The following is a 14,376-nucleotide window of genomic DNA, read 5'->3' as shown; positions in this document are numbered from 1 at the left end:
GAAATGGATAACATCAAGGCCAACCCTAACCAGCAGTGACAAGGTTGTACAGATAACTGTAGAGGACAATTTTAGATATGCTACCAAGTGAAATTGAAAGTGTCCCTATGAAGCATAGCTTAGTTATAAGTAATCACAGGTGAGGACAAATAGACAGAAAATAATTCAACCATCTGTCCACCATAAGTCATCTTAAATGTATAGGGTTATTCAATTTTAATTGAAGTGTTGAGCTTTGCAGTGGGACTATGTGCCCTATTTTTGTCAATGCAGTATTCATTTAGATTTACATAGCTAATGGACTCATATCAGCAGAAAAGTATGTTAATGCACTAAAACAATAGCAAAAGTCCTGAAAACTAAAGTTGGGTACAAGTGTGTCTGCTTGCTTTGGTTTTGCTCCATTAATAAATTCGATACAATTATTATGAGAAGGATGGCTTGTGGCTGACTGGATAATCTGTTCACAGTGAAATTGAGTGCCACTTGGCACTTTTACATGGGCATCCAGCGTTTCGGTTTGTGGACTAGCAATAATTCTAACCATGGAGCCTTGGAAATCATTTGAATCCGAAAGAGGCTATTGAATGTCAAACCTTCTAACCAAATGGTGAAAATAAGTAGGAATTAATCCAGAAAGCAAAAGACAGACAAAAGGTAAAGCAGTAAACAGAATTACTGAGTTGAATAGGGACACAAACAGATTATAATGTGTACGGTTGTGCTGTGTATGCAAGATGTTCTTTCTCAATCATACCCAGACGGCCTTAGTCAAATTCAAAGCTGGCTAAGAAAAAAAATCTATTTGCCAATATAGGATGAAAATATGACTGTGGATGGAATGTTGAAATCATTGCATTTGCAAAATAAAAGCAACAAAAGCTGAATAAACAGGCTTATGGACTTATTTCAACCCCTTATCAGCTGTTAAATTCGAATGATGCTTGCCTCTGCCCCCACCACAACATTTATTGCACAAATAAAACTCACAGAATAAAGCTCAAGGTCTATTTTGGCATTATGCATTTGTCAAACTGAAATTGATTCAAACGCTGTTTTGCAAATGATCCCTTTTAAGTCACACCATCTGAAAAAAATACTGTTGGTTAACTTTTCACATGATACATGAATATTACACTTTACTCACTCTTATTACTTGAAATTGTAATAGCTGGAATGAAGGCGGTTTATTTTAATTCATAACAATTTCCACTCTTCTGCGAATGCCTTCTACATGATCTTCATTGAATGTACTGTACATAGAGCGAGTGACAATGTGTGCAAAGGTTAAGATTAGAACATTTTCCATCTTCAATAAAAGGTCAAGCTTGCATATTTCAAATAAATTGCCGTTTCTGACGGACACATTCTCTGTAACTGAAATTACACTTAATTTATTCAACAACTTTCATTCAGTCAATACGTATGCCACAGTCATCTGCTTTGATAGACTTCACAGTGGACTTGGACTACTTATTTTACTGCACTTAAATACACACACGTACGCACGCACGCACGCACGCACACACACACACACGCACACACACAAAGATTCGTTTACACATTGCATTAACTCACTTTGAGAGTATGCGCTGATTCAAGAGGGAGTCCAGTTATGTCCACCTGTGCGATGTCATCTGCGTGAGCACTTTGCCCATGGATGAGCATGACCGGCCCGCCGTATGTCACATCTTGCAGAGGTACCAAATTCAGGTCCCCATCGACGTGGAACTTGGTGACAGAAACCTCAAAGGCCACGTCTTCATTACCAGCACAATCATCAAATTCAACTGCAAACAAACATATATTGCGAAAATGTCAGACAATCAAGAAAAAAAAATACAGTTTCTGACTTCTTTCCCTGAGAAAAAAACGTTAGAATTTTCTAGATGATCCACACATACATAGAAATTGCCTGAAGATAAAAATACAGAGCAAAATACATGCTCCAAAGGTCTTGGCTGCCATAAAAGTGCCAAAAGAGATCAAATTCACACATGCTCTGGGTAATATTTATGACCTGCTGCTTTGTTTACACTTTAAACTGTCTGTTTATGCAAAAAAATAAAAAATAACAATCCTGAACTGTGGGCCTACAGTGAGGCTTTGGATATGTCGAAAAACATTGGTTGAATTTAAAAAACAAATGCTGCTCAAATAATAAACATTATTCATTGTTTACTTCAGGGATTTTTGCTGTGTGCGTATTATCAGTAAAAGTACATTTTGATATAAACTTGCAAACAATTTTGTGTTTTGGATGGTTTTGTAATGTTTTGCTTCTTCGTGGCTTGGAAACATTGCTCTCAATGGAAAAACAAATCTCTAACTGTATCAAGAAATTTTGCCAGAGAACTAACAACTGTTAGTTTGTGTATTTGAAGCTCAACAGAAGATGTTGAAGGCAGCAGGACAACATCCCAGAGGGCACAAGTAAATTAATATCTGAATGGCTTGGCACGATCTCAAGAGGGAGAGTCACACCAGACTTCCCAAGAACTAAACTAAACTAAAACAATTTGTCAAGAGGAATGGTCCAGAATTTCTCTCGCTGGTTATGCAAGTTGATATGTAACATTTTGTTGATGTTGCTGCAAAATTATAAAATCCAAAGATTCACATACTTTTTTGTGCGTCGGTGTGGTATTGGTATCAATTGTCTGAACATGGATGATGATCATCTGACATTTTATGACTAATTTATGCAGAATTCAAGGGGAGGACAACAATACATAAGATATAACCATTAAATTGTAATTAAGCACAAAAGCGTTCATGAGGAATGCTAATGCCACATGATGACCAAGGTTTGTTCGTTTTTTACTTTTGAACCGTATTTCACCAGAGGTTTTGGCGAAATTCCAAATTGCAAAACTTGAGGGTGAACGACGGGAAGTTACACTGCATTAGAAAAATGTACTTTGAATTAGGCCTTCTTCTCACATTGATGCATGTCTTGCCTGGCTGTGGGGTGTATCCTGCCGGGAATACTAACAGACTCCAGTCACAGCCATCCACTTTTTTAATCACTCCTACATACTACCTCACTGTTACAACATGGTTACCCCCCACTGTGGATCCTGGAGTAAGGGACACCACAGGAAGTGAGGAAGTGTGGATGTCTACACGTGTTGTTGATTAAGCAGGCAGGTGCAACAAGGATTCACATTGTGCTGTAAAACTCTGCGTGGGTCTCATTGTGTACAACAAAGGTCCGCCTCTGACCATATGCTGTTTTATATAACTTTTTTTTTTTGTATGAGTTACATTTCAGCTTGGCATGAATCATTTCTATAGCATATTAAATATTTTATTTATAAACACACATGGATAGATAGATAGATAGATAGATAGATAGATAGATAGATAGATAGATAGATAGATAGATAGATAGATAGATAGATAGATAGATAGATAGATAGATAGATAGATAGATAGATAGATAGATAGATAGATAGATAGATAGATAGATAGATAGATAGATATTGAAGGAATGGGGTCAATATATAGAAATATATATATATATATATATATATATATATATATATATATAATTTATTCATTTAGTTATTTAGAACCATCTACACGGACAGTATAAGAGCGATAACAACACACAAGTGAGCAGAAAGAAATTGAAGCCAGAAGAACATGACAGGGCACTAAGCAATAGCTCAAGAAGCCTCATACACTTGTCGTAGCAAAGGCTTAGTCTCAATATTCAACTGATACTTCTAAGCCAACACATGAGAGATGTATTAATTTCCGTCCTCTTTCCAAGCCTCAGATTTATTTCAATAACACAGTCTTTAGTGTCTACAAATTGCAGTGCCAAACAGTGTCAGTGCCATTTCAAAGGAAGCCAAAGAGTGTTTGATGGCATTCTAATGCTGTCAGGTTTTGGAGGGTGGGGGTGATTTCGAAAGGGAGCATGTTGAGCTGGCAGCTTTGAAGTCAGATAACAATGACAGAACACAACTTAGCCCACTTTCCACCAACACGTCCTCTTTCTTTGCATAGTGCTTGCCCACGCAACTAAGAAAAACATGGATTAGGGTCACCAAAATCCCACACTGAAGACAACTAAAGAATATGGTCTGTGACAATTTTGCAAGTTGGAAATTAGTTCACTTCAGGCCAGAACCTCCCATGAAGACTGATTATTAAAGACTTGATCTATGCAAATGCAGGAATTGTTGCTTGAGAGGTGCCGGTTTGATGCTACCTCAATGACCGGCCCCATGCATGTACATTTCTTATGCATCAGTTGGTTTGACCTATGTGGACATGGAGCATATTGAACATTAATGGAATTTCATCCTTGAAAAATAATTCTGTGTATTCCTCTATTAAACCTCATAATAACCCTAACATGATAAAGTTCATGCCTCTAACAGATCAAGCACCAAACAACACAAGCAGTGCATTGCTACAAGAAATACCTATTACATATTCTGAGCTTGATATTCCAATTCTCAGAAATGAAGTGGCAAAGTTTGATCTACAATAACGTCATTAGCTACTCATACGCTTTAATTTGAACTTTGCTCAAATGTAGGGATTTTCCTTAGTAGATAGCAATTCTTTTGTATTTTATGTCAAGTCGATATGATGAGATTGATGGGTAGGTGACAATGGGTGTCTTGTTGATGGCTGGCTATGTACGTATGTCGTCAACTTTCCTTATTTTGACAGCATTCCATCCTCCAATGCAGACACACACTGCTGGGGAAAATATCATTGCAGCTCTTTTGTGGACCGACACTTGAAGGCCCAATCTGACTCTACAGACCAGTTCTACAGTTTCTGTTTCGTTACCACATCCCCATCGAACATCGGTATTCTGGAAGAAGGCCTTGTGAACTTGGCGATAGAATCTGCGGCATGGGTCTAAGAGACAACACCTGAAAGACTCCTCCTTTCCCTTTCGACCTAGTATTTTATACATTGTAGAACACATTAGTACAGAGTTGCAGAACATCTACTTTCCTGAAAAACCTGTCATTCTGTGAATTTAAATAACATTTATAGAAGTACAGTACCAAAGTACAACTACATCTACCGTATTTGCCGGTGTACAGGTCGACTCGGTGTATAAGTCGACCCCCTAAAATTCGACGGAAATTTACGATTTTATGATATATCCTTTGTATAAGTCGAGCTCAATTGTTGCATTATATTAAACTTCAAAATTCAATATGCGAAATTTATTGACGAAATGTGTTCAAATTCCGCGCATGCGGCTGTTTATAAGCACCGCGGAGGAGATCGCGGCCGGCGAGCTCGCGCACGCCGCCCGGCACCAACGGGAAGCCGGAAATAGCTCCAAGCCGAGCGGATCGGCACTTTATAAGCACCGCGGAGGAGATCGCGGCCGGCGAGCTCGCGCGCGCCGCCCGGCACCAACGGGAGGTCGGAAATAGCTCCAAGCCGAGCGGATCGGCACTTTATAAGCACCGCGGAGGAGATCGCGGCCGGCGAGCTCGCGCACGCCGCCCGGCACCAACGGGAGGCCGGAAATAGCTCCAAGCCGAGCGGATCGGCACTTTATAAGCACCGCGGAGGAGATCGCGGCCGGCGAGCTCGCGCACGCCGCCCGGCACCAACGGGAGGCCGGAAATAGCTCCAAGCCGAGCGGATCGGCACTTTATAAGCACCGCGGAGGAGATCGCGGCCGGCGAGCTCGCGCACGCCGCCCGGCACCAACGGGAGGCCGGAAATAGCTCCAAGCCGAGCGGATCGGCACTTTATAAGCACCGCGCAGGAGATCGCGGCGCCTCATTGGACTTCCAGCGGGCCGCGCACTCGCGCACGCCGCCCGGTTCAAATTTTCTAAGTGCAACGCACAATGAGATGCATGAGAAACGGGCTTGGTTACCATCACATTTGAAGCGATGAATACGAAGTTAAATTTTATGACTCGGTGTATAAGTCGAGGTCGATTTTTTTCGGTCGATTTTGGATCGAAAAAGGTCGACCAATACACCGGCAAATACGGTATATAAAAAGAAACAAACAGCAATGCTAAAAGGATTATAGAGATATTAGGGGACATTTTTATAGTGTAAAATTTATCTTAGTTTCCATTCACTTATTTTAAACCATACAGAATGCTTAATTTACCACAATTTCTATAAGTAGCATTTTTTTCATAGTTTGGCCGGGGATGCGACTTATACTCAGGATCGTTTTAGGTGTGAAATTATTAACTAGAAATGTTATGTCATTTCACATGTTTTTTTCAAAGTAAACCGCTAGAGGGCGCTCTAGGGCAGTGGAATATTTGGAACTGCAACTGACGATGAGTCTGACGTAAGCCACGTAGAAGACGAAGCGCAGTATTGTTTATCTCCGGAGTTAGCAGAGTTCTTAAAAAGTGACACAGAGGATGAAGATTTCATTGGATTTAGTGATTTGGAGTGACACAGATGGTTTGATAAACTTATTAGCATGTTATTTATGCTATAGTTATCTGAATAACTCTTAATATGTTACGTCACATTCTCAGTTCCTCGTTTGTCTTATTCTTCTTTCGTATGCATTTTATGGCTGGTGCGACTTGTGCTCCGGAGTGATTTATAGTCTGGAAAATATGGTAGGTTACTGATAATGTTCGTGAGCCATTTTTAAAGCTATTTTTTGAATAAAAAGGTCAAAAGCATTAGAAGTAAGGCTGTGAAGCATTTGCTCATATTTAGTTGAGGTACAGACATTGTCTGTTGAATCAACATCTTAAAAATGTGTTAAAGCTGATTATGATAAGCTGGCACTTACAAAGTGGATCAATCACCAACAGCTTAGTGGCTGACAAGTAACTACAAACAGTGCACATCCAATGCTAGCTCGGCCCTCAGAGAGCTAATTCCAATCATACATCGCTATCGCTTACCATCTACAAAGAAATGCTTTGTTTACTGTGCTAAATACAGAACATAGCTGCAGAGGTAATGGATTTATTTATGCTTTGATCAGTGCGCCTCAATATGCAACAGTCCTTTCCACTGATTTATTTTGTTGTTTCATGACTTTAACTAACTAAACTAATTAATTGTAAAATGGACAAACGAGTGCTTGGCAACAGAAACATTGCAGTGGTATGAGCGCCAGTGCGGTGTCCTTCACTACCATAGACAAATAGCAGCGCTAATAGCCAATAGATTCATTCTGGTATCACTTTTTTTTCCACTGTTGTAATTTAAAAGAAAATGTAAAAAAAATGTGTCAAGAATATTTTTATCTATTCCTATTTTGTCATTTAGTAAAATGAAACCGAAAAGGACATCAGAGGATCTGTTGAGTTATGCACTCAATTATATATTGTTTCTATTTTATGTTGTATTTATTATTTCTTGGTATGACAGAAAACGTTCAACGTCTAAGTGACGATACCTGTGTTAATTAGGTGGCTATTTTAATAAAGGGCCCTCATGCACACAGCAGTAGTGGTTGCAGTGAGTGGTGTGTCAACAGAGGTTTTATTTTTATTTTTTTGTTATCCACCAAGTTCATTGCAATTACAAGGGCTTCACACACGTGCCTGCTGCTGTATGGCTACTCTGCCAACAGAGTCACAAGAGAAAATAAAAACCCTGAACATTGTTTCTGCCACTGACAAAGGTGCTTTTACTCAACAGACAGGTAAATGAGTGATACATTGTCATAAATGTGATGGACCAAATTGAGAAAAATGTTATTGGATTCCTTTAAGTGCTCTTGCAATTGGTAAACTCAAAAGATCCTCAAGTATTATTCTTTCGAAACATCGCCCACTGAGCTCAGTAGCACTGCACAAGAAAAAAAACACAACTGAAACAGAGACATGACAGAAACTTACCGACAATTAGTTTCCAATGATTTCACAAACTACATTTTGGACAAGACTCACTATGCAGTGTTGCTAGCTGTGAAGCACCCCGGAAGTGCAAATCTAATTAAAGTTCTGTGCTTGAATGTGTCCAATATGGAGCGGAATTCCTTTCAATGAAAACCAGAGGCAACATTGTATGTATCTTAAATATCGTCAATATCGATGCCAAAGTATTCACATGCTTATCACATCAACCTCTTTGATGGTGTTGCACATTCCAACAAAATTGATGCTGGTACAATATGTGCAATCGCGTAGTACAAGAATGGCAACACAACGAGTTGAACAAGTTACATAGAAAACGCGTTTTGTTTTTTGTTTTTTACTAATGAAACAATAAAAAAAAAATACAATTCTAATCTCATGGTAACACAAAGGCAAATCAGAATATTCCCAAAGAATCCAACTGGGCCAAAAAAACAATGGACAATCAAATCCAGTTCATGTTCAAGAAACAAATATAATACCTCAGCTCGATATTGGCCATCCCGCTTTACTGCTTGATTTAATGAATGTGGAGCGCCTGCCTCTCGATTCACAGCTGCACCACAATAGCAAGGCGGCAGATATCAGTAGCTCCAGATGCTGTGGCCACATTGCTGGAACCAGGCCAAGCTAAATTGCTGTGACTAATTTCCAAACAGTTTACACTTGCAATCATGTGTATGTTCTCGATGCTAAATTAAATTAGTGCAGTGTCCATCTCTTTGAAATAAGCATTAGGTTAATCTGTGATATTGTTTCTCTAGATTTATACCCCAACTTTAGCTGGTTTGTGAACACAGTGCTTTGAAAAACAAGGTAAACAAGCGCAACAACTTCAGGTTTGAAATATTTTAACAAGCTTCACTGTCATTTATTTACCGTCATTTTTACGTGCGTTTTCTTGACATTCTGCAGCAACCTTTGTTTAATATCACCTGTGTTTACCAGGATGCAAAACAGACACCTTTTCTCTCTGCAATAAATGGTCACAAACACCAACAAAAGGCAAGTGAATAAGACCCTCATTATCGTTGTCTGGCAGTAGAGATTGCCCTTCTTGTGTTTCGAATGGGAATGCACGTATTCACCTCATGCATAAAGAGCTGGTTGAAACAATTCACTAAAAGACCATGAATATTTATTAAAGTCTATAAGAGCCTGACTTTAAAAGCTGGAATACCTGCACATCTAATGACCTTGATAACCCATTTTTCTAGTAATAATTTAAATTAACTTGCATGAACACATCAATGTGTCAAGACATTCTGAATGCTTGCTTAACTATTTTAACAACAACAAAGGAGCAAAGGTGAGCTACAATAACATGTAGAAACAATAGTCGTGTAAGTGTACATATTTTTTATTAATAGTCATAGTTTTAATTGTTTTTATCATACAAATTGCCCAGGGAAATTTGAAATATTATTTCATACAATGCATTTCAGTCAAGAAAAATGGTGCGTTGAGATGGAGCGCTGTAGTCATTTGTTGATCACGCAAAAAGCACAAAACCAATTTTCATGACACTTTTGCAAAGTGGTAGCACCCATTAAGTGAAAATCAAGATAAAAAGTTCTAGCACACCTCAGAATGCAAGCGTATGAAACATTTACACCACAAAACTTAGTTAGGGCGATGTTTATATTGTCCTTTAAAAATACAGACTGATGTGCTGTTTAGTGCAAAGGGAAAAATACACAACAGAAAATACAACTTGGTGCTTTACTGAGTGCATTTACTATTTCATCCTGAGAAAATGTACTTGGTGACAGTGTAGATGGCCTGATACCAAGTAATACCATCTGTCATCTGCACTAAACTACTTCCAAGTAAGAGAAAGGAAATCCGTCTTCTTTTTTACGTTTATGTTTTCACCATAACTCATGGACTAACTTTTTTTTTTTCAGTCGGCTGTTCAACTTTATTCGGGCAGTACGAGCTGTGAGTTACAGGCTATTATGACCTCAGCACTGCATCATAGCGCCATTTCATTCGATGCAAAGACCTTTTTTTTTTTTTCTAAAACAATCAACTGCCTCAACTGCCAATTGTTTCAAAGCTGAACGATCTACCAAATCTGGCTTTAAACATTACAGAAAGCCACTGACAAACTGGATGGGTTGCGTAACGCAAGAAGAAAGGTAAACTGAAAAATACCCAGATTGAACCCACACTGCAAACTCTATGTGGAACTGAGTCAAATTTTGAAACTAGAAGTTCAGACTCCTGATTATTGGAGCCTTTTTGAGCAACACAAGATCATCAATACAATGTTTCTCACTCTTCCTCACAATCCTCTGTATATGTTTGTGTTATACATTAGTTCTTGACGAATATAGTCTTTTTTTTTCTGAAAATATGAAATGGCTCAGGATTTCATACAGTATGCCTTTGGTACATACACCAAATTTGCTGTGGAGCATAAAATATGCCTCTGACCCAGTCTCACTTCCAGAAAGCCCAAATGTCCACGAGGACTCAGCACTGTCATGCTGTGAAGTGCTGGCAGGCTTCTGTGCGAAACTTCAGAGTCGTTTATCCATTTCTCTTTGTGCTTTCCAACTCTGCAGTGCTGCTTTCACTTGAGGAATCATCACTCAAGAGAGCATTCTAGCATTACACACATCACGGCAAAATAAACTAATGCTGTAACTAATCCTAAAATAGCTAATAACCAACGTGACCAAACATAACCATTAATTAGCTGGTCACAAAGCACAATTATATGTCCCGATTATACACTAAGAGTTCTCTCTTATCCAGATAGTAGGATTTTGTGAAATAATGTACCTTTTAGAGCTCGTCAAGAAAGACTGATGTGCGGCGATTGATAGCATAAATAACATTGGAGAGCCGTCTGGCAAAAAGTCTGACCAAGTTTCACACAGGATTAACAAATACCAAACAAATTAGTATAGATAGATTGTACAAGAATATTTTTGGGGGGGATAAAAAAGGAGAAAAGCAGTTGCCTGTGAGTGTAGTCCTTTTTCAAAGTCACAGACTAGTGGCCTAATATCATAATACATCAACGTACAACATACTTGCAGTTTAAGTTTTAATTTATTTTTTATCATGTAAACATATCCTAAAACAGGGTATAAACAAATCAATATGTCACTTCTTTGAACACTGATTTATACATCAGCCACCATAGCCATGTTGAGATGTCGCTTTTTAGATTTCAGCCATTATTGACTAAATCCGCATCAAAAAAGTACTCAACATTTTTAGCTCTTGCACAGGAAACACCCAAGCACCCCTGACACTAAATCAAATTCAACTGACTTCTGGAAAGGGGGCCTGAGAGTTAAAAGTAGCTATAAGGGGTTTGAATGTAATATTTAAGCATATGTTGTTTTGAGCCTGTGAGGGCTCAGCATTGCACATTTTCAGCATAGGGCAACAGATGCTCCATTAAGATTTGACGTAACCATGAAAAGCTACTCATGCACTTCAAACTCAAACTAAATATGTCCCCAATGAAACCCAGCTTATAGTTTAGTATTAATGCAGACCAATGGAGATAAGAGAATACATAATTGCTTTTGCATATAACAGCCAAGCAGAAAATGGCTGGAATTGCTGCCAAATGCAGTGACACCAAAACCTGTCAATCAAACACTGTTGTGTCTATCCAGCACACGCACGTGCCCACACACAATAGTACACAGCAAATAAACCGTAATTTAGCAAACAAAGTGATATCAGGAACCAGGCAATGCATTTGGGGGTTGGCAAATCAATAAGCTTTTAGGAAAGCAACGTCCTCCAGGTCGAAGGCTCGGAGGTTACTCAGCACTTTTTTGTCCAAGATGCAAAAACAAAAACAGCATATGACAAAACATTTCCACCAAATTACCTCTGTGTATTTATTCTCACGTTTCAGTCATACAGTGCTGTTTTGAAGTTTGTTTTTTGTCCAAATTAAATAGCACATTATATTTTAGAGCCAATAATTGCTGAAACTGAAAAACAAAGAAAATTAGAAAAGTAAAACAGAATAATAGGGACATTCTGTTTTGAAGTTTGTGTGTGTGTGTGTGTGTGTGTGTGTGTGTGTGTGTGTGCGTGCGTGCGTGCGTGCGTGCGTGCGTGCGTGCGTGCGTGCGTGCGTGCGTGTGTGTGTGTGTGTTTTTTCCCAAACTAAATATCACATATATTTTAGAGCCAATAATTGCTGAAACAGAAAAACTAAGAAAATTAGGAAAGTAAAAGTGAAAAATAGGGACATTTTGATTTTGGACAAATATTTGTATAATAGTTATTACATTCATGGTTGGCGATGTTCTTATTGCATTTGTAATGTTGCAAAAGTTATCCATGCATAATTCAACTGAATAAAAGGCCAATTTGCAGATGCCATACATGTTTTTATCTAAAGACTTGAAGCTGCTTTTAATTTATTTACACAGACACATAGTATGTCCAAGTGAAAGAAGAGGCAAAGCATGTCAAAGTATGTCATCCTTCAGACAAGTTATTGCACAAAGACTAACAGCTAGTTTATAAGTTAGGATGGCACCTACAAATGTTAACGCAACCCTTCTATTTTTGAGTGACTGAACGATTATCAACAAGAAGATGTGACTTGCTGGATGCAAGACTGAGTGGTGTCAAAAGGATCAGGAGAGAACAACCTGTGCTTATCAAAACAATAATACTTTTCATGCCGCATGGAACTACAACAGACAGGATACGGAGAGTGGGCTACAAAATAACGAGGAGCGTCTTGATGACGATGAAAGACAATCCCATGGGATATTTGTTAGCGGGCCTTTGCTGTTCCAATGCTGCAAATTCTATAAATGTATTCAATCGGCCATTAAAATAACAAAATGGTGTCACATTAAATTCACGCCATAGACCGAGTCAACTGGGGTTGAGGTGTAGTGCAGCTTTATAATTAACATCAACACGTATAACTTATATCTATTTGTTTTATTCTAAAAAGGAGAGATATATTTAAAGTTAAAAAAAAGAAATCACTCAATTGAGTGAGGAAGTCAAGTTTATTGATTATAGTCCTTAATCGCAGAAACGTCTCAAAGGGCTTCACATGTTCTTTACCCCCAGGAGGGTGAAGAAAAACTGAATAAAACTCATCAGACTTAAAGTCAAGAAAAAAAAGTAATGCAGTATTAATCTTATAACAGTTCATGTTTGCTTGCCAAAATATGCTTCCTTTTAAAGCCGCAATTAAAACTTCCATGTTACTAATTGATGAATCGCCTCAAAGTGCACAGCCTGTGTTGAATTAAACATGTAGAATTTATTCCAGGAGTGCTGTTTGTTGAAGTTGCTCGATGTACTGCAATTTGCATGAGAAATGTAATTTTCATTTTTCCTGGGGTAAGACGGCTACACGTGTGTTGTGTTGTGTGATCATTACAGGAAGGAAGTGGATGTTACCGCCTTTAGGAAGTAGACAGACAGCAAATATGTAGGGAACAAGCATGCAATCATTGCCAATTGTACACTGATTGCTGATGCGTGCATTGCATTCCTATTGGCAGCCTCATGGATCTGTCGGACATTGAGCAGCAGGTGGGCTGACTGAAAGATGAGCTATCAGAAAGTCACATTATATATACCAACAAATAATATGCCTTCGAATATCAGCAAAGTTGTCTTTTGTTTAGCTAGGAAAGGTTGTAAAAAACAAATGATTGTGTTAATGTTATCTGTTAAGTACTTTTAATTAAATAATCAAATATAGACATTTGGTGTGAACTTTAATGACTTTTATTTCACTACAGAGTACAAGATGATATCCTGTGGATGATGTTAAGGACCCTTTGGCCCACTTTGAAAAAACCCTACATGGAGTATCCAAATTATAATGATTATTTTAACTGTATCTTATTCGACCTGCACTTTCATTATCTGAAGGAAATAGTGGCGCTATTGTCTGCCTTAATTTTAAAAGCTGATGAATTGCTATTTATCAGCAGTTCAGCAGTAGGAGCAAGTTTCATGACAGTCGTTATTTTTATTTACCGTAATTTCCGGACTATAAGCCGTGATTTTTTTCCAAAATTTTGAACCCTGCGGCTTATAGTTAGGTGCGGCTTATATAAGATTTTTTTCGTGATTTTTGTGATCACTTTTATACACTCGTAAAAAGGGTGTGGACCACTGTTGTGCGGTATCTTGAAGAAAAAAAAACAACAACAAAAATACTATTTTGAAACACTACTATGGCTGCTGCTTAGTAGGAATGCACGCTAGGTGACCTGCGTCAAAGGGCTCTAAACCCTTTCTCTTACTCTGCCATGTGACTCAGAGATTACACAAAGCAGTGGCACTGTTTGGACCATCTGCATTGTATTAAAACCCAATCAATCAGCATTTAAATTAAATTCTTCTGACATTTTGCTCACCAAAAACAAGTTGTAATGAATGTGAACTTGTAATGCATTTTATTCAGAAGGTTACTTTGAACCCTGAGGCTTCAATGGCGGCGCGGCATATTTATGGATTTTTACGGCTTTCTGTGTACTGTCTTTCTTTGAAAAAAACTCATG

The 14,376-nt window shown here is 38.4% G+C and overlaps 1 protein-coding gene across 1 annotated transcript in view; it reads right to left on the bottom strand.

The window, feature by feature from the left end:
* The window catches only part of cdh13 (cadherin 13, H-cadherin (heart)), a 128,431-nt gene that overhangs the window by 107,997 nt on the left and 6,058 nt on the right, over positions 1–14,376 (bottom strand). Inside the window, exon 2 of the mRNA XM_049722778.1 lies at positions 1,579–1,790. Within this exon, the coding sequence (XP_049578735.1) occupies positions 1,579–1,790 (212 nt within the window). The remainder of the gene's footprint in view (positions 1–1,578; positions 1,791–14,376) is intronic.

Source organism: Syngnathus scovelli, chromosome 6 (assembly GCF_024217435.2).
Source record: "Syngnathus scovelli strain Florida chromosome 6, RoL_Ssco_1.2, whole genome shotgun sequence".
Taxonomy (NCBI): domain Eukaryota; kingdom Metazoa; phylum Chordata; class Actinopteri; order Syngnathiformes; family Syngnathidae; genus Syngnathus; species Syngnathus scovelli.
The sequence above is the reverse complement of the archived record's forward strand: the minus strand, read 5'-3'. Positions and strand labels throughout refer to the sequence as shown.